The sequence below is a fragment of the Lithobates pipiens genome, unplaced genomic scaffold (assembly GCF_037356315.1).
Source record: "Lithobates pipiens isolate NorthernLeopardFrog02 unplaced genomic scaffold, aLitPip1_a1.2 Scaffold_16, whole genome shotgun sequence".
NCBI lineage: Eukaryota > Metazoa > Chordata > Amphibia > Anura > Ranidae > Lithobates > Lithobates pipiens.
This window is the reverse complement of record NW_027507748.1, coordinates 549,921,377-549,941,264: the sequence shown is the minus strand read 5'-3', so window position 1 is coordinate 549,941,264 and position 19,888 is coordinate 549,921,377. Positions and strand designations below refer to the sequence as shown.

Below are 19,888 nucleotides of genomic sequence, written 5' to 3'. Positions count from 1 at the left end.
AAAATACTGACATAAGGGGGGTGATCCTTTTTCCAACTCAGTGATTCTGTTTTTGAAAATTTTCTGACATGTTAGTATTAGATCTTTATACACTTGGATGTTATAAGGTACACTAGTAAATACAGCTGGATAAAGCAAAAACTGTGTTTGTCTTCATTTCAGGCTGCAAAGCAACAAAATGTGATTATTTTAAAGGGGGGGGGGGATTTATTTCTCTATACCCACTATACGCAATAAAACAGTGAACTTTACGCATTGTAATCACTGAAACCGTAAAATGTACAGTTAAATAGGGCAACAATTTGTAGAATAGCACTATAGAAATAAGTGATTTTTTTTTTTGCTAGAGACAAGGTAGACAAAATAAACAATGTCCAGCTACGAAACCTATAATATAGGTTTAGAAATATAATTCATATTTTACATGGGCTTGCTGCCTTTATATAAAGTTTTTCTTTAATTTACTTTAGGTTCATGATGAATGTGTTTCCTTAGTATCTCTAAAGTGTGATGGCGGCATCCTGCGAGACCATATACTGCCCCCTTCCTCCATTTATCCAGTAATTCTGGTAAGTAGAACAAATGCCAAGGTCCCAAGCCTGCCATGCTTATTTTATAAAGCATTTCAAAATGCAATGGTAGCACAGATATGCCTAACATATACAGTAAAACCTTGGATTGCGAGCATAATTTGTTTCGGAAACGTGTTTATCCCCTTGCCGCCAAGTGTACGCAGTTGTGCGTACTCGGCTTCCGGGGGTTATACCGGGATGATGCCCGCACCTGCAGGCATCTGTCACCACCTATTACTGTCACAAGGGATGTTTACATTCCTTGTGACAGCAATAAAAGTGATCAAAAAATGTAAAAAAAAAAAATGTATTAATTTTAAAATAAATAATAAAAAAAAAAAATGTTTAAAGCGCCCGCCGTCTCCGCGAGCTTGCGAAGCAAAGAAAATTCATACGGAAGTCGCGCCCGCATATGTAAACTGTGTTCAAATCACACATGTGAGGTATCGCCGAGATCATCAGAGCGAGAGCAATAATTCTAGCACTAGACCTCCTCTGTGACTGTAATCTGGTAACCGGAAAAAAAAATGAAAGCGTCGCCTATTGAGATTTTTAGGTACCGTAGTTTGTCGTCATTCCACGAGTGCGTGCAATTATAAAGTGTGACATGTTTGGTATCTATTTACTCGGTGTAACATTATCTTTCACATTATGCAAACAAATTGGGCAAATTTTACTGTTTCGTTTTTTTTTTAAATTCATGAATGTGTCCCTTTTCCCAAAAAGTTGCGTTTAAAACACTGCTGCGCAAATACCGTGTGACATAAAATATTGCAACAATCGCTGTTTTATTCTCTAGAGTCTCTGCTAAAAAAAACTATATATATAATGTTTGGGGGTTCCAAGTAATTTTCTAGCAAAAAATATGGATTTTAACTTGTAAACACCAAATGCCAAAAATAGGCTTAGGCTCAGTTCACACAGGGGCAACACGACTTTCAACACGACTTTTGGAGGCAACTTGGACACGACTTGAACACGACTTGGACACGACTTACAACATGACTTTAAGTCGCCCCAGGCTAGGCGACTTTTGCCGTGGCCAATCAGAGAATGAGCTTTAAAGGGGGAACTCAATGCCAAATTAACAAAAAAAAACGGCGTGGGTTCCCCCTCCGAGAGCATACCAGGCCCTTAGGTCTGGTATGGATTTTAAGGGGAACCCCCTACTCCAAAAAAACAATGTTGTCATGGAGGAGTGGAAGAGGATGTTGTCATGGAGGAGTGGAAGAGGACTCCAGTGACCACCTGTGAAGCTCTGGTGAACTCCATGCCCAAGAGGGTTAAGGCAGTGGTAGAAAATAATGGTGGCCACTTTGGGCCCAATTTGGACATTTTCACTTAGGGGTGTACTCACTTTTGTTGCCAGCGGTTTACACATTAATGGCTGTGTGTTGAGTTATTTTGAGGGGACAGCAAATTTACACTGTTATACAAGCTGTGCACTCACTACTTTACATTGTAGCATTGTGTCATTTCTTCAGTATTGTCACATGAAAAGATATAATAAAATATTTACAAAAATGTGAGGGGTGTAATCACTTTTGTGAGATACTTGTAAAAAGATGATAGCAATGTGATCGGTTGTGTAAGTATAAAATATCCATCCATAAATGGTAGCCATCACATTCCAAGCTAAATGCAGCTGGATCTACAGAGTATAAAAGAGAAGAGGGGCGCCTCTAAGTGTAGCAATATGGTTACATTTAATGAAGGTACAACATTTAGCAACTCACATGGTGGATGATTAAAACAGGCACATCTAAGTATTTACTATATGGTTTGATATTCAGAATATTTTGATTGACACACCACTGAGGATACAATACATGACACAATTGGTTTACAACATTTAATCTGCATGGCACCAATCAACACTACATTCATGTGAGTTGCTAAATGTTGTATTTTCAATAAATGTAACCATATTGCTACACTTAGAGGCGCCTCTCTTCTCTTTTGTACTCCATTGTGAAGTGACGCTACTTGTATATCAAGACATCGGTTCAATATTTGTTCTGTTCAACTTTTAATAAAGATTTGATTGAAAAAAAAGTATAAAAATAAATGTGCTTGTCTTGTAAAACACTAGTAGACCAGGTTACTCGCAATCCAAGGTTGTACTGTAACAGCCAGAAAATAATATGTCTTTTACTGGTCTGACTGCAGAAAATTATAATCCAACTGGATACTCGGATTACCTGCATGTTACATAAAATTACTGTCATTTGCACTGCCTTGTTAAATAAACCTGCAAGTATTCATGATTGTCACTGTGACATCAGTGTTATAGACCTCTTACTCCCAGTACTTTACTTAAATGAGGTATAATAAAAATGTAATAATGTAATAATGGAGGTTTTGCCCTTAGCGCCCAACTAGCGCTAGCTATGTATATAGGAACCAGTCATATTTCAGCTGTCATTTATGGATTGCTGGTTAGAAATTGCAAGTAGCCGATGATTGAATGATGTGTTCCCTCTAGTAAGCTACATATTTTTTTATGTGTATGAAATTTCACAGTTTTTCTCTCTCACATTTTCAGGAACGACAAAACAGTCAGAAGAACCTTATAGCTTCCTCAGAGGAAACATCCCAGATATTCAGCACTGCAGAAGGACAAGCACTTCGAGTGAGAATCACCTTCAATCTGAATATTATATACATTGCACCTTACTGCACTCTGATCTGTACCACAGTATACTTTACAGGCTAACATTTGTTCCCCACTCACTGTTTGAGGCAAAGGCCAGTGTGCAAAGTGCAGTAACTTAGGGTGGCCAATCAAAATGTATGCATCATTGATGTCACTTATTAAATATTTCTGTTTGTCTTCCAAAATCCTCAGCAACCAATCCTATTGGTTGCAGAATTTTAGCTGCCAGTTCACACTCCAAACATGCACACTAATAATTTCAATAGCAGGCCTGTGCAGCAATGTCAACAGGCCTGCCACAGAAATTAATGGAAACCATAGTGCGAATGTGCACTGCCATGCCAGAAAAATATAGAGAAAAGGTGTCAGTCTCAGGCAGGCCTCACATCACCAAAGCCTTATGGTTTAGCTAATTATGTCTTATTTGAGGAATGTTCACCATGAGAAGGGGGAAGGGCTTAAAGGATAAAGGAGTATAATAAAAAAATGTATAGGGTTAGTTCACCTTATAAAAAGTACTCAATATGGCCCACAAACACTATGCAGGGCTCAGGGAAAGGATTGTTCTTGCTCCTGTACTGGTAGGGGGCACTTATCCTAATGGTTGGTCTTTCCTTAAAGCGGAGCTCCACCCTAAAGTGGAGCTTCCGCTCATTGGAACCCTCCCCACCTCCGGCGCCACAATTGGCACCTTTCATGCATGCGTAGTAGGGAACCGGAAAATGAAGCCGCAAGGCTCCACTTCCTGATTCCCATACTCAAGATGGAGGCGGCAGCACCCGAAAGACGATCGAGAGATTGGCTTTGGGTGCGGACATTGCGGGCGCGCTGGGCGGGTAAGTGTCCTTATTTTAAAAGTCAGCAGCTGCAGTATTTGTAGCTGCTGGCTTTTAAAAAAAAAAAAACGGCGGAACTCCCGCTTTAAGAGAAGACTGCAGCTGTGAAAAATATCAGAAGCATTTGGGGCAGGCTTCACTGCATGCGTGAATGGCCTACAAGTATGGAAGGAGCATACATGGATATTTTTAAAATCAGATTGGATTAATATTATGGAATAGAATCCATGGACTGCATAGAGTACTAACTAACCCTTTAAAGCAGAGCTCCAGTCGTTTTTGTGTTTATTAAAAGTCAGCAGCTACAAAAATTGTAGCTGCTGACTTTTAATAAACACACATTCACATGTCCCATGATCCATCGATGTGGTCACCCAAACAGTTGATTCTCTCTCTCTTTCCTCTTCCCCACGCCAGCATTATAACTATGGGTACCCGACGGTGACAGCTTGCAGTTTCACAGCCAGTTGCGCTGCGCCTGCTGAATGGTTCTGCAGTATTCTGGTACCTGTGACAAGTCCCAGCACAGTGCAGGGAAGGAGGAGGAGAGGAGAGGCTCCCCCCGCACAAAAAATAAAAAAAATACATGCCATGTGGCGGGGGGGGGGGGGGGTGCTTAAAGCAGAACTTCCCCTTTTGGGTGGAGCTCTGCTTTAAAGTGGGCTAAATCTGATTGTAAAATGTCTGCATCCGCCATGCTGTGTCAGTGCCTGCCCCCATTATCACATCATCATGACTTATGTGTATAACTGTTATGGTGATCGTATATGTACCAGTCTTCAGGCATTTCCAACCATCTTAAAATAACAAAAATGTCCGACCAGATCCATGCATCATAACACCTTAAAGATGATGGTGGAAGGTGGCTTTGATCTATGAAGCCATTAGTATGATTAAAAGCTGGTTGAAAGTAAATAAAATCATTTAAAATAATTAATTTGAAAAATGTGTATGACCAGCATAGTTAACCCATAATCACTCAATGTTTTTTTTTTCCTTTTCAGAGGGGTTGTCGTGTTCCTAAAATTGCACTGAGGTCATGTAGTTTTTTTAGATGTAGATTGGTCTTAGCAGAGTTTTCCTGTAAAAGTATTTAGCGACTATATAATACTTGCCTTCCTTAAAGTGTCACTAAAACCACATCATAGAAAAACAATAAATGGTGTATTACATGCTGTCCATACTCATTCAGCCATTATGAGATTTGTTTTCTGTGCTGTGCAAAAAACCTGGTTGATCCTGCTGTTCTCTATCGCTTCCTTCTGTACATGTCCCTAATTCAGTTGGGGATTTTACAGAGCAGCTCTGCACATATTCAGTTTCCAGTAAGTTTTCAATGCTGAGTATTTCCTCCCTATCACATTTATGCAGCACATGTGACTGTAGAGTCACATATGTGGGGCGTATACACAGTGGTAAATGACAGACCACTCACTCCCCCCTCCTTCATGCCCACAAACCAGCTAAACACAATGGGGGGCAGGATATTACATGTAGACTGATGGAGTCTTCACCTCCCTCTTATTCTAAGACACAGGCTGGAGGGGCGTGTATGTATATTTTTTTAAATAAAAGAATTATGCTATCATCCATATACAGAAATGGAAGGGACAATGTAAATTGAAAAATGTGTGTTTAGTATCACTTTAATGAACTGTTTCAAAATTCACAAAACTAGAAAGCTGTTTAGAGGTTTTCTGATTTATTTAAATATAGAAAAATGTTAAATAATGTTATATTACAGAAAACCCTTGCCTATTTTTCTTATATAGTATGACACATCATCGCTGGTTATACCTAAAATATAGCTAAAGGCAAAACTTTATTTTTAGCTTTGGACAGGGTGGAACACTTGTCAGTTTTATTGCTGTCTATGGCCCCCTTAAGGAGATTCACCCTCTCTATTTTTGTCCTGTTTACCATTATCATTGAAAGTAAAAGAAAATCACATTTGGTTTGTCCCCAGACAGGTAATAGGGGGAAATTCTTCCAATGGGAAGATAGTTCTGGTGACCTGGAGGTCCCCAAGGCATTCCCTTAATTTGGTGGGAATTTCTCTCACTTCCTGTTTGGCTATGGGACAGGAAGTAAACGGAAATCTCCACAATGGGACACAGATGGCGGGAAGAAAAATCTGACGGGTTATACTCTATCCAAAATGAAAAAAAAAAAATGTTTGCCTATAGTTCCATTTTAAAAGACCAAGACCTCTTGCTTTGCTCTCTCTGAGTTCATAAAGTACACATGTGTATGCCTGGGTTTCTAAATTCCTGTTCTGGTGCATGTTTCATTGTATTTTCAGATCGCCCCAATACTAGATACACACCCACTACTTATCTTTGTCAACCCAAAAAGTGGAGGAAAGCAGGGTGAAAGGTGAGTCATCATAATGGTAAGATGTAGCAAGAAACTAGAGTTTTTTTTTTTTCATTTGACAAGACTGAAAATAATATCTTACATGATTTAATTATTTTAATTATTTCACCAACTAACAAAAACTTTAGGTCACACATAAATAAATGGTGACAAAGATTTTATATTACAATCAGTCTGTGGTGTTTTTCAGTATTCTTCCATTTTATAGAAGAAGACATTGGTCTTTATGTTTGAGTCGAAAGAAACTGTTTCACTTTGCCCATTTATTGCCACCATGCTCAGCTGTCACTTTTTTCCCAGTTTCTTGCCTAATTAGAGCCATCGGGAAATACCCGTGTCTCCAGTTATTGGGTAAAATGTGATCTCCTCCCCTTTCTCCGAAGATGCTGGCTTATGCATGGAGGCCAATAGCTAGACCCAGACACTGTCATTTTGGGCAGCCCCAACACAAAACGTACACATGGTTCTTGACTGGCCTACGCCAGCCTCCAGGATGATGTAACTTCATTCATCCCTTAGCATTTATACCTTTACAGCTCAGTGTATATTCTGCAGCAACAGGCAGGTAGGAATGCCCTATTTGCTGAAAATACAGTATGTAGTGTGTCTCCTCCAGAGTTAATTTTGGCAGCAAATTTCAATTTAGTTTTAGTCTTAGGACTAAAATGCCATTTTTGTTTTAGTTTCATTTTAGTTGTCACAGATCAGCTGTGGAGCTGATCTGTGTCTCACCTTTACTGCTGTGGGTCGGCTGGCATCTGTTGTTCCACTAGCTGGTGTTCAGCTCTGTGCAGTCGGCAGCTATGGGTGTCGCCGCCCATCACCTGTTGCCTAATATATGTTTCCTTCCTGCTACTTCCTGTCCAGCCCCTCATGTGCTTCTCTATTTAAATCCCTCTCAAACCAGCTACTATTGCTTGAGCAACATTTGTTTCTGAGCTCCCTTTGTGTAACCTATTTTACCTGACCTCTCGTGAACTGATCTCTTGTGTACCGACCCGGCTTGTTCTGATTATGTTGTCTGCAGCCCGCCCTGACCTTGGCTCACTATCCAGCTCTCCTTTGCTTCATCCATCCATCCTTATCCAACAGTGTCTTCTGGTACATCCCTAGCGAGCAGGGTGAACCCGGGGGTCGTGACCTGGGGTCAGCACGCAGCTAAGCCCAAACCCTCGTGAGGGGGTCCCTGGCGGAACACACCGGCTGGCTCTTAGATTCCACGCCCTAGGGGATCCCGTGTCACCTGCTCGCCTGTAGGCTCACTGTAAGTAGTACCGTGACAGTTTGCTCAAGCCATGAGCGCCTCTGAGAATCGGCCACTGACCGAGGATCAAATGCAACATCTAGTTCAGAGACTTAACTCCCAGCAAGCTAATCAAGAGCAAATAATGCCGGTTCTTCAGGATCTTGCCTCCCGTCTTGATCGTCTGCAACTCGCTGCAACTTCAGCTCCTCCTGTTCCTGCTCCTGCTTCAGTTGCTCCCGTCTTACCTGCTGCACCTGGCAATCCATGCCTGCATCTGCCATCGCCACCTCATTTTTCCGGTGATCCTAAGGCTTGTCGGGACTTCATTAATCAATGTTCCATCCACTTCCAACTTTCCAGCCAGCATTTTCCAACTGATCGCACCAAAGTCGCATATATCATCTCTCTCCTCTCCGATGATGCTCTAGCTTTGGCCTCTCCACTCTGGGAATCACACAATCCTATCACCTCCGACCTTCAGCTCTTTTTGGATGCATTTCAGAAAACTTTTTATGAGCCCGGCAGAGTGTCTTCGGGTGCTGGGGCCCTCCTTCATCTTCGTCAGTAAGGCCAATACACAGTTCAATTCCGTACGATGGCCGCTGAACTCGAATAGAATAGTGAGGCTCTTACTGCTACCTTCTGGCAAGGCCTATGCTCAGAATGCCTATCAACTCTCTGCATATGGGGACTCTGGTGCTTCCGTGTATTTCATTGAACAATCTTTACTTTCCACGTTGGGCATCGCCTTTGTTGCCTTAGCTATACCCCTCGTGACCGCAGTAGATGGCTCCTTCTTGCCTATGAGTCCCATCCGGTTGAAAACCCCTCCTATAGAGTTACGCATTGGGGCTTTGCATGGCGAGGAGATCTCTTTCCTAATTTTGCCTAAATTTTGCCTAAATCCTCCTGTCCCACCATCCTGGGCCTTCCATGGTTGCAGAAACACTCCCCGCATCTTGATTGGAATTCTGGACAAGTATTGGCTTGGGGTCCTCCATGTCAGCAACAATGTATTTCCAAGGTGCTACCTCCTACTTCCATTCCTCTTGCTGTGACCTCCACAACTCCCATGTTGCCTGCCCAATATCAGTCCTTCCGAGATGTTTTCTGCAAAAAGTCCGCTGATTGCCTTCCTTCTCACAGAGACTTTGACTGCTCCATTGATCTTGATATCCCAGAGACACAAGCCATGTCTGAATACATTCGGGAAAACATGCAAAAGGGTTTTATCAGGAAATCTAACTCACCTGCCGGAGCGGTGTTCTTCTTTGTAGCGAAAAAAGATGGTTCACTCCATCCATGCATCGACTACAGGAGTCTTAACGCCATCACCGTGAAGAACCAATACCCTCTTCCTTTAATTTCAGAACTCTTTGACAGACTGTGAGGTTCTCATATTTTAAGAATCTGGGAAGGAGACGAATGGATGACTGCCTTTAACACCAGGGATGGACATTATGAGTATCTTGTGATACCCTTTGGCTTATGCAATGCCCCAGCGGTCTTCCAAAATTGTGTTAACGAGATCTTTCATGACCTTCTGTATGTCTGTTTCATTGTATATCTAGATGATATTCTTATTTTCTCGCCAGACTTACCTACTGATCGTCTTCATGTGAAAACTGTGCTACAGCATCTACAGGACAATTGTTTATATGTAAAATTGGAGAAATGTCTATTTGAACAAACACAAGTTCCATTTCTGGGCTATATAATCTCGTCACAAGGCCTCCTCATGGACCCAGCCAAACTTCGGGCCATCTCTGAGTGGCCCCAGCCCTCTGGTCTTAAAGCCACCCAACGCTTTTTGGGCTTCACCAATTACTATCGCCAATTCATTCGTAACTACTCCACCTTGGTGGCCCCTATTACATCTCTCACCTGCAAAGGTGTCAATGCTCGGCTCTGGTCCCCTGAAGCCATTGAAGCTTTCCGCAAACTCAATGCACCCTTTCTTTCCGCCCCTATTCTTCTGCACCCGGACATTACTAAACTCTTTTCTTTGGAGGTAGATGCCTCTTCAGTAGGAATTGGTGCCGTCCTGCTCCAAGCTCAGCAGGGCAAGTCTCAACCTTGCAGATTCTTTTCCAAGAAGTTTTCTGATGCGGAGAAGAACTATACCATTGGGGACCATGAGCTACTCGCTATTAAACTAGCTCTTCAAGAATGGCGACATCTTCTAGAGGGTTCTCCCCATTGTATTACCATCTATACTGATCATAAAAATCTGCAGTATTTACAATCCGCCAAATGCTTGAACCCATTTCAAGCTCGCTGGGCCCTCTTTTTCACTCGCTTCAATTTTAACATTACTTTCCGTCCAGGGGCCAAGAACCTTCGAGCCAATGCCTTGTCCAGGTCATTTTATGTCAATGATTCTGAGAATCACCTAGATCAGTGATGGCGAACCTTGGCACTCCAGATGTTTTGGAACTACATTTCCCATGATGCTCTACTACACTGCAGAAGGCACAAGCATCATGGGAAATGTAGTTCCAAAACATCTGGGGTGCCAAGGTTCGCCATCACTGACCTAGATCCTGGTCCCATCATCCCTCCGCATCGTATTCTAGCCACTACTCAGCTCCAGTCTACGCAGCCTCCTCCTGGTAAAACTTTTGTAGTTCCTGCACTTCATCCCAAACTCCTTGCTTGGGCACACGACTCCAAGTTCTCTGGACATCCTGGCATACTTCGTACTTGTGATCTTCTTCAGCATCATTATTGGTGGCCTTCTCTTCGTAAGGATGTCAAGGAATACATTCAAGCTTGTACGGTTTGTGTACTATCCAAATCTTCCACGTCTGCCCCCGCTGGGTTGCTTTTGCCCTTACCAGTGCCCGATGTACATTGGTGTTGTACCTCCATGGACTTTATCTCCGATCTGCCTCCCTCAACAGGTTCTACAGTCATCTGGGTAGTGGTGGATCGTTTCTCCAAAATGTGTGACTTGATTCCTCTCCCAGGCCTACCTTCTGCTCCCAGTCTTGCCACAACTTTCATTCAGGAGATCTTTCATCTTCATGGGATGCCTTCACATATTGTCTCTGACAGAGGAGTTTAATTTACTGCTCGGGTTTGGAGAGCCTTGGCCAGCTCCTTTGAGATTAAATTGGATTTTTCATCTGCCTTTCATTCCCAGTCCAATGGGCAAAAGGGAACGTGTCAATCAAAATGTAGAACGTTTTCTCCATGCCTTCATCTCAGCCTACCAAGATGACTGGGTGGACCTTTTGCCCTGGGCAGAGTTTGCCTTAAACCATCACGCCAATGCCATTTCTGGAAAATCTCCTTTCTTCACTGTTTACAGGCAGCATCCATCTGTTCCCTTTCCTGTTCCCATTTCTCCTGTTGTACCAGCAGAAGCTGAAACCAAAAGGTCCTTCAACTCAATCTGGAAAGAAGTCTCTGGGAACCTTCATCTTGCTGCTTCCAGGCAGAAAACGGCGACAGATCGTCATTGCCATCCAGCTCCTAAGTTCCTGCCTGGCGATAGAGTTTGGCTCTCTACCAAGCACATCCGACTCCGGGTACCCTCAATGAAATTTGCCCCTCGCTTCATTGGTCCATTTCCTATTTTCAAGCTCTGTCTGCCTTCTAATCTCAGGATACCCAATGCCTTCCATGTCTCCCTGCTCAGGCCACTGGTCCTCAATCGCTTCTCTCGCCCTTCTTCTCACCCCACTCCTGTGGCTGATACCTCGTATCAGTATGAGATTAAATAAATATTGCACTCCAAGAGGAAGGCTACTCTATCTCATTGATTGGAAGGGCTATGGTCTGGAGGAGAGGTCTTGGGTTCCTGCCACCGATGTCTCTGCCCCACATTTGGTGACCAGATTCCATCGTAAATTTCCCTCCAAGCCAGCCCCCAGATGTGTAGGGGGACCTCATAAGAGTGGGATACTGTTACAGATCAGCTGTGATTCTTGCACCCTGTACATAGCAATCCTTGCACCCTGGCTGTATATATAGTGATCCTTGCACCCTGTACATTGCGATCCTTGCACCCTCTACATAGTGATCCTTGCACACTGGCTGTACATAGCGATCCTTGCACCCTGTACATAGCAATCTTTGCACCCTGGCTGTACATAGCAATCTTTGCACCCTGGCTGTACATAGCGATCCTTGCACCCTGGCTGTACATAGCGATCCTTGAACCCTGGCTGTACATAGCGATCCTTGAACCCTGGCTGTACATAGCGATCCTTGCACCCTTTACATAGCAAACTTCTGGACCCTGTACATAGCAAACTTCTGCACCCTGTTTGTATCACATTCCTGAACACTGCACTCTATATGTAGTGTACTTCTGAACCCTGTGCATAATGCACTCATGGTATTTCACAATGCCTTTGTATGGTCCTCCCATTGTTAGTGCAATTCGGCCAGACCTACCCTTTAATGCCGTGTGCTCACCCCCTGTGGGGGGGTTGTGGTGGGGGCATGGTTGAGCCTTGGGTGACACCATCAAGTGCATTGTGGCAGGCAAGACAGGAGAGAGCCAAGTGTCTACTGCTCTGTCCTGCTTCTGCTGTTACTTCACAGCGACAGGACAGAGCACTGTGGCAGGCTAGGAAGTAAGAGCTGTGGCAGTGCAGTAAAACATGGTATTTCTCCCCCTGCCGGGGGGATGTGGTGGGGGCATGGTTGAGCCTTGGGTGACACCATCAAATGCATTGTGGCAGGCAAGACAGGAGAGAGCCAAGTGTCTACTGCTCTGTCCTGCTTCTGCTGTTACTCCACAGCGACAGGACAGAGTACTGTGGCAGGCTAGGAAGTGAGAGCTGCGGCAGTGCAGTAAAACATGGTATTTCTCCCCCTGCCGGGGGGGGGTTGACACCATGTTTTACCGCACCAGGTGACACCAACCCTAGTGACGCCACTGATTGAATGTGAAACCGGAGGGAGAGACTGTGGTGTCGTCGGATTCAAGTCGATGCAGCCAGGAGGATTGGCAGGATTTGCAATGTACTTTCTGGGATCAGTATTCCACCAAGTTTCAGTTAGCACATTGGCCTTTTTTTCTCTTCAACAATGGTTTCTACCACAGAGGGGACTGCAGACCCCCTCCTGCAAATTCCTACTAAGAAAAACTTAGGACTTATTCAGAGTGAGGCCTAGCCATGTGCTAACGGTGACAGGAATCTAGAATTGGACAGTAGAGGAAAGCAAGTGATCTCAAGTAGTGTGCTGGAGGAGATGTGAAGTATGAGAGACTGTCAATTTAGATTCAACTACCTCTGATTCATCTAAGAAAGATTTATCATTTGGGCATCCCATGTCACTTTTCCCCATCCAAGTTTAATCCCCTAATAAAAACAACACAACCAAGTAAAAGACTGTTCATTGACTGGAGAAAGTGTGCCTGAAATGGATGTCTTACCAAGCAGGGTGATGTGTGGAGCAAGAACACGCAGTGACCCCACGGGGTCACCGCTACAAAAATATGATGCAATGGTCAGCTATTCCACCTTTATTGATGGGAGACTTTAATACTATATTAAATGAGGAGGAAGACAGATTTAACACTTAAAGGTTAAAGGGAACGTGAATAAAACCAAGGTTTGCTACATAATTTGAGGAAATAGGTTTAGTGGATGTATGGTGACTTAGATATCTATTGGTGAGAGAATACTCATGCTGCTCAAGCACTTATGGGTCATTATCAAGAATAGATCTGGCCTTGGAAAATTATTACTTTTTACCATGGCCAGATTCAATTCAGTATGGCCCTAGAGGCCTTTCAGATGATTACCCTCTAGTTTTGTTTTTGTTTTCGTTGGGGGCAATTATTACCTCCTCCATGGAAAGTTAACCCTCAATGGTTGTCTTTAATGCTGGAGGGAGGACCTAATGGAATAATTACTATTAGAATTCTCCCAAAAAAATAAGGGTACTGCTTTTCCGTTAGTGGGTTGGGATGCTATGAAGGCTTATTTACAATTTTTATTCTATGCTTGGAGTCCCAAGATGCCGAAAACAAGTCAAATGAAACAATTTTTAGAGGAACTTTGTATCCCTAAATTGAAAACAACAGAAAGCGAGAATTTTTGGATAGCCTATATCCTTAGAAGAGTTAAAACATGCAGTATCTCAGACCCATAATAACAAGGCCCCAGGGCAAGATGGATTGCCTATGGAAATTTATAAAACAATGTGGACAGATACTGCTTCCAGAACTCCTGGAGGTATTACATGAGGCTTTTACAATACAAAGACTTTCACAGTCAATGCAAGAAACAATTATAACATTGATTCCAAAACAGGGTAAAGATCCATTGATGCCAGAATCTTACTGACCTATATCTCTTTTAATGTTAGATGCGAAGATCCTGGCAAGGATGCTTGCAAATAGGCTAGCTAGATATATGAATACTATAATTCATGGTGATCATGGCTTTATTCCTTCAAGAGCAGCATCAATAAATATCTGTAGACTTTTTAAAAAATATGCAATTACCTATTGATAAAGTAGGCTCAAGAGCAATACTGTGTTTGGATGCACTGAAAGCTTTTGATATAGTGGAGTGGGAGTATTTATGGGCTGTACTAGCTGCCTTCGGTGTAGGTCCAGGCTTCCTAATGTAGTTAAGAATGTTGTATAGTGAGCCAAAAGTGAGATTAAGAATAAACAACACATAACCCCCCTCCTTTTCACCGTCAAGAGGAACTAGACAAGGCTTCCCCCTCTCTTGGCTTTTGTTTGCCATGGCTATAGAGTCTTTGGCTCTTGCAATTAGACAATCAGCTGGAATTAGGGGGTTTCGCCAAGCAGATAGAGAGGACAAAATAGCAGATGATGCCTTTATTTTCTTGTGGGATACCTCAAATTAACTTATGGGCCCCATTTCTGCATTTGGGATAATCTCGGGCTTTCAGATTAATTGGGAGAAATCGATACTGCTTCCACTAAATGAGCTAAAAGTGCCCCCTGACAGATATAGCTCCACAAATTCAAATCAAGCATACGGTGAAATATTTGGGTATAGAGGTATCCTGAAATGTAAAGGAGTATACTAATTTGAACCTTAAACCATTATTAATTAAATTTGCGGATAAATGGTGTAAGCTTCCATTGACAGTGATTGGCAGAGCCAATCTTATTAAAATGATATGGACCCCGCAATTGCTATATATATACTCCATAACTCTCCCATATGGATTACATTATTTTGGTTTAGGAGGATAGATTCTCTTTTTCGAGAACTTATCAGGCAGAAGAAACAGCCCCATATTAAACTGACTACATTAATGTTAGCCAAAGAGGCTGAGGGGCTTGCTATCCCACATGTGAAAAGTAATTTTTTAGCATTGCAACAACAGCATTTTGCTGGATGGTCAGAAATAATGGATTCAGATCCTATACAGATCCTATCCAAAACTGTTATTATCCATATTTTTAAGGAGAGTCACTAAAATCGGGTCACGAGATAAAAGCTTCTTAACGGGAAAATTATTTGATAAAACATGGCAGGAAATTAAAAATATTACAAGGATTAAGGGATATACAGTATATATACGCCGTTGTGGAATAACTCTAGCTAAATTGGAAGGGTTTGATTTATGGAAGACTAAAGGGTTGAGATATATTGCCCAGTTATTTCATAATGATGTGCTAAAGATCTTTTGCCAAATTAAGTAAGAAATATGGGATCCCAAATCAAAGATTGAACCAATTTCTCTAGCTTAGACATGCTATGCAGGCGCAGGCACGCTCTCATAAAACAATACTTAGTAAATCCATAATAATTTCATGGCTGTCTAAGGGGGAGGCAAAGAAAGAGTTAATTTCACAACTATATGGTGTACTGTACAAAAAGCTCTAAGAAACGGTGGATATACCAGCAAGAACCCAATGGGAACGAGATTTGGGGACAGTATTGGGTGACCAATGGGAGGCGGCAGTGTGTGCAGTTCCCAGGGTCTCCTTATCTTCTACACAAAAAATAACCCACTTATGTATCCTGCATAGGACTTATCATACAACAGAGAAGTTATTTAAATGAAAGGCGTAGAGATACCCCTTTATGTCCTAGGTCTAATGGGGGCCCGGCTAACTTAATACATATGTTATGGAGATACCCCAAACTTCATCGATATTGGCAGGGGGTTGTGTAAACTATTAACAGTATCTTTGGGATGGAGCTGACGTTTGAGGCTGGTATATGTCTTCTGAGTATGATAGGAGTAACTGGGATCTCTGAAAACACCCTTACATCAATAGTGAAGAGTCTGTTTCAGGCCCTAAAGCTTATAACATGAAAATGGATATCATCATATCTCCAAACTTAGCTGAATGGAAAATACAAATAAAATAAACTATATTTAATGAGGAATATATATTTTCACATAATGGTTGTCCAGAGAAATTTGATAAAGTGTGAAAGTGGTGGTTGGAAATCCAGAACTGAAAGATGGATCGGGAGTAGATGGATAGATTATAATGATAACAATAAGAGGTAATAGAGGAAGGGTTTGTTTTTTGTTTTTTTGTTTTGCTTTGTTTTTGGACTTGGTTTAGTTTGTTTAGTTTATGATTGTTGTAATTATAATATGTACATGGGATGTTTGTGTGTTTTTGTATTGTTGACTACAAATTAATAAAAGAAGATCTGATTTAAAAAAAAAGATGCAAGTCCTTGCTTTCCTAGCATCATTTTCTTTTAAAACAAAGAAAAGCTTTTACATTACATTTCAATGACAATTTTGCAGTGCTGGTATGCTTCTTCATCGTTCGCTTTCGCTCATTTTCTATAGAGTTCTTCGCAAGTTCCAGTATCTGTTGAACCCCCGTCAAGTTTATAACCTAGTGAAGTGTGGCCCATCACCTGGGTAAGAACATTTTAGTGAAGATACAAAGTAATTTTGTGAATCACTGCCAAAAAAATATTGGTTAATTGTATGTGGTAACAACTGTTCTTTCCTTCTAATTTATTACTAGGCTCAACTTTTTCCGGGATGTTCCCAGCTATCGGATTTTGGTGTGTGGTGGGGATGGCACAGTCGGCTGGATTTTGGATGCCATTGGTAACAATTTTAATAAACTTAAATGACTGTTTGTTTTTTGTAACCACTAGATTCCTTTGTGCTGACATTTGAAACCCAAAGCTTTAAATGTACTTGGTGGCTAAGGTCAATAGTAATTTTACTTATTCATCTCATATTGATCAAGCCAAGTCTTAAGTAGTTACAGCCATATTCACATTATGGTTATTCTTCCTACCTGGCAGATTGTATTTACTGTCAATACATATTGCAGTTATACTTAAAGTGGATGTAAAACCTCACATATACCCAGTGAAGTGAATGACCTCAGATGATACACAGGATGAAACAAATCCTCCTACATACGTTTTACTTGTGTATCTGCTGTCTTCAGCTTTATATAGTGTTTAGAAAGTGCACATCATGATAGAATTTTCACTTCCTCATTCAGCATTAGCAGCATGGTATTGGATAAGACTGGGAGACAGCTGATTGGAGGAAAGCCACACACACACACACACACACACACACACACACACACACACAGAGACTTTCAGAGCTGTCCTGTGAGTAGAGCAGCTTTCTGCTAATCTATTTATAGCACCCACAAAGTTCAGGCTGGTTTCGAACTTGTCAGAATAAATGCTGATAACAGAAGAACGGAGCAGGAAAAAAGCCACGGACTTAGTGCTTTGAAGAGAGATAAGAAAACACTGCAGATACAGTTGTTCTCATAAGTTTACAGACCCTGGCAGAATGATTTCTTGGCCAGTTTTCAGAGAATATGAATGATAACAAAAAAATATTTCTTTCCCTCGTGGTTAGAGTTTGGCTGAAGCCATTTATTATCAATCAACTGTGTTTACTCTTTTTAAATCATAAAGCAAAACAGAATCTACCCAAATGCCTTATTATTATAGTTTACGTACCCTGGTGATTTTGGCCTGATAACATGCACACAAGTTGACACAAAGGGGTTTAAATGGCTATTAAAGGTAACCATCCTCACCTTTGATCTGTTTGCTTGTAATTATTGTGTGTGTGTATATAAGGCCAGTGCGTTTCTGGACTCCTGGCAGACCCTTGCATCTTTCACCCAGTGCTGCACTGACGTTTCTGGATTCTGAGTCACAAGGAAAGCAAAGGAATTGTCAAAGGATCTGCTGGGAAAAGGTAGTTGAACTGTATAAAACAGGAAAGGGATATAAAAAGATATACAAGGAATTGAGAATGCCAATCAGCAGTGTTCAAATGCTAATCACGATGTGGAAAATGAGGGGTTCTGTTGAAACTAAACCACAGTCAGGTAGACCAACTAAAGTTTCACCTATAACTGCCAGGAAAATTGATTGGGATGCAAAGAAAAACCCATAAATAACTTCAGGTGAAATACAGAACTCTCTGAAAATGTGGTGTGGCTGTTTCAAGTTTCACAATAAAGAGGCACTTGAAGAAAGATGGGTTGCAAGGTCGAGTCATCAGAAGAAAGCCATTACTATGCAAATGACACAAAGTATCAATACAATAGGCCAAACAGCACAGAGACAAGCCTCAAACCTTCTGCTACAAAGTAATTTGAAGTGATGAGACCAAAATTTTGCTTTTTGGCCACAACCATAAACGCTACATTTGGAGAGGATGTTTTGGGAATGTGTGAGCTACAAAGGCACAGGAAATGTGGTCAAAATTGTTGGCAAGATGAATGCAGTTTGTTATCAAATACTGGAGGAACATTCAGGGCCAGTGCTAGACTATTTTGCACCCTAGGCAAGAACAGCTACTTGTGCCCCCCCCCCCCATCCAATTTTAAATTTTTTTTAAAGTTCTACCATTTTACAGTAGAAAATATTAAAACATCTAAATATGAAACTGCTAAATTTCTTTTCAATTTGCAAAAATACCTGCCATAAAATGCCAAAGAGACAGACCAATCCAGCAAAAAAAAAAAAAACAAAAAAAAAAAAAAACAGCCCAATCCAGCAAAGAAACATTCACATATAGCAAAGAGACAGCCAAATCCAACAAAGAGACAGCCCAATCCAGCAAAGAGACATCCCCATAAAACAGAGTCTAATCCAAAGAGACAGTCCAATTCAGCAGAGACATCCCCATATAACAAAGACAGCCAAATCCAGCAGTGTGACAGGTGGGGAGGGGCAGTGTGACAGGTTGGGTAAAGTGTAACAGGTGGGGGACAGTGCGACAGATGGGGGGGCCAAGGTGACAAGTGGGGGTAAGTGTGACAGATGGGGGCAGTGTAATAGGAGGTGGAGGACCAGTGTGGTAGGTGGGGGAGAGTGTGACGTGGGGGGCCAGTTTGAAAGGTGGGGGAGAGTGTGACAGGTAGGGGGCCAGTGTGACAGGTAGTGGGGTGGCAGCCTGACAGGTGCCACAACTTCACTCACTGTGTTGGCCATTAGTGCCAGATTCTCAGGGCTGCCCTTAAAAATAAGAAGAGGGAGAGAGCTGAGGCAGGCACATTGCTTGGAATCCTATGTCCGCAATAAGCAGCCCTTCAAAGCAGCCAATCACAGGGCCGTGCACTTGTTGTCCCGCGGCCAAAACGATAGCAGGGGTCGGTGTTCTGTGTGGTGGTGGGTGGAGTCAATGGCTGCCTGTGTGTTGTGTTGTCCCGAGGCTCAAGTGCCGAGTAAAGGCAGGAGAATGAAGTAAGTGTGTATAAGCAGTGTGGTCCCCTGTCAAGTGTTCCCCGCCCCGGGGCGGGACAGCCTCTCCCCCCCCCTTTTTATTCGGAAGAGATTCCCACCCTTCCCTCACTCCTCCCTTTCATTAAACTGTGACATATAGCCCAGGAAGTGAAAGCAGACTGGGGGTGGAGTGGAGCGCCCAGTAACACACCGCTCTGTGTGTGTGTGAGTGAAGCGGCTGGCAGTGGTAATGTGCTGTGCCTGTGTGCGCTCTCTGCATCCTGGACTACTGAGAACTAAGCACTGACAAGCTCCCAGTGGAGAGTAGGGAAATCAGCCGTCCTGGTTGTGTCCTAGGCTGCAGTGCGTCCCCAGTCGGCTGCCTAGTTCGCCTAGTGGTAGCACCAGCCCTGGGAACATTTGCATTCATCAGCCAGGAAGCTGCGCATGGAACGTACTTGGACATTCCAACATGACAATGATCCAAAACACAAGGCCAAGTTGACCTGTCATTGGCTACAGCAGAATAAAGTGAAGGTCCTGGACTGGCCATCTCAGTC

At 42.4% G+C, this 19,888-nt stretch overlaps 1 protein-coding gene across 7 annotated transcripts in view; it reads left to right on the top strand.

Moving 5' to 3' along the window:
• Window positions 1–19,888, top strand: part of DGKA (diacylglycerol kinase alpha) — a 334,273-nt gene that overhangs the window by 287,182 nt on the left and 27,203 nt on the right. For all 7 annotated transcript variants that reach the window (XM_077483431.1, XM_077483430.1, XM_077483426.1 and 4 more), the window contains 5 exons: window positions 471–569; window positions 3,118–3,204; window positions 6,367–6,440; window positions 16,453–16,527; window positions 16,637–16,722. In XM_077483431.1, coding sequence (XP_077339557.1) covers window positions 471–569; window positions 3,118–3,204; window positions 6,367–6,440; window positions 16,453–16,527; window positions 16,637–16,722 — 421 coding nt within the window. The remainder of the gene's footprint in view (window positions 1–470; window positions 570–3,117; window positions 3,205–6,366; window positions 6,441–16,452; window positions 16,528–16,636; window positions 16,723–19,888) is intronic.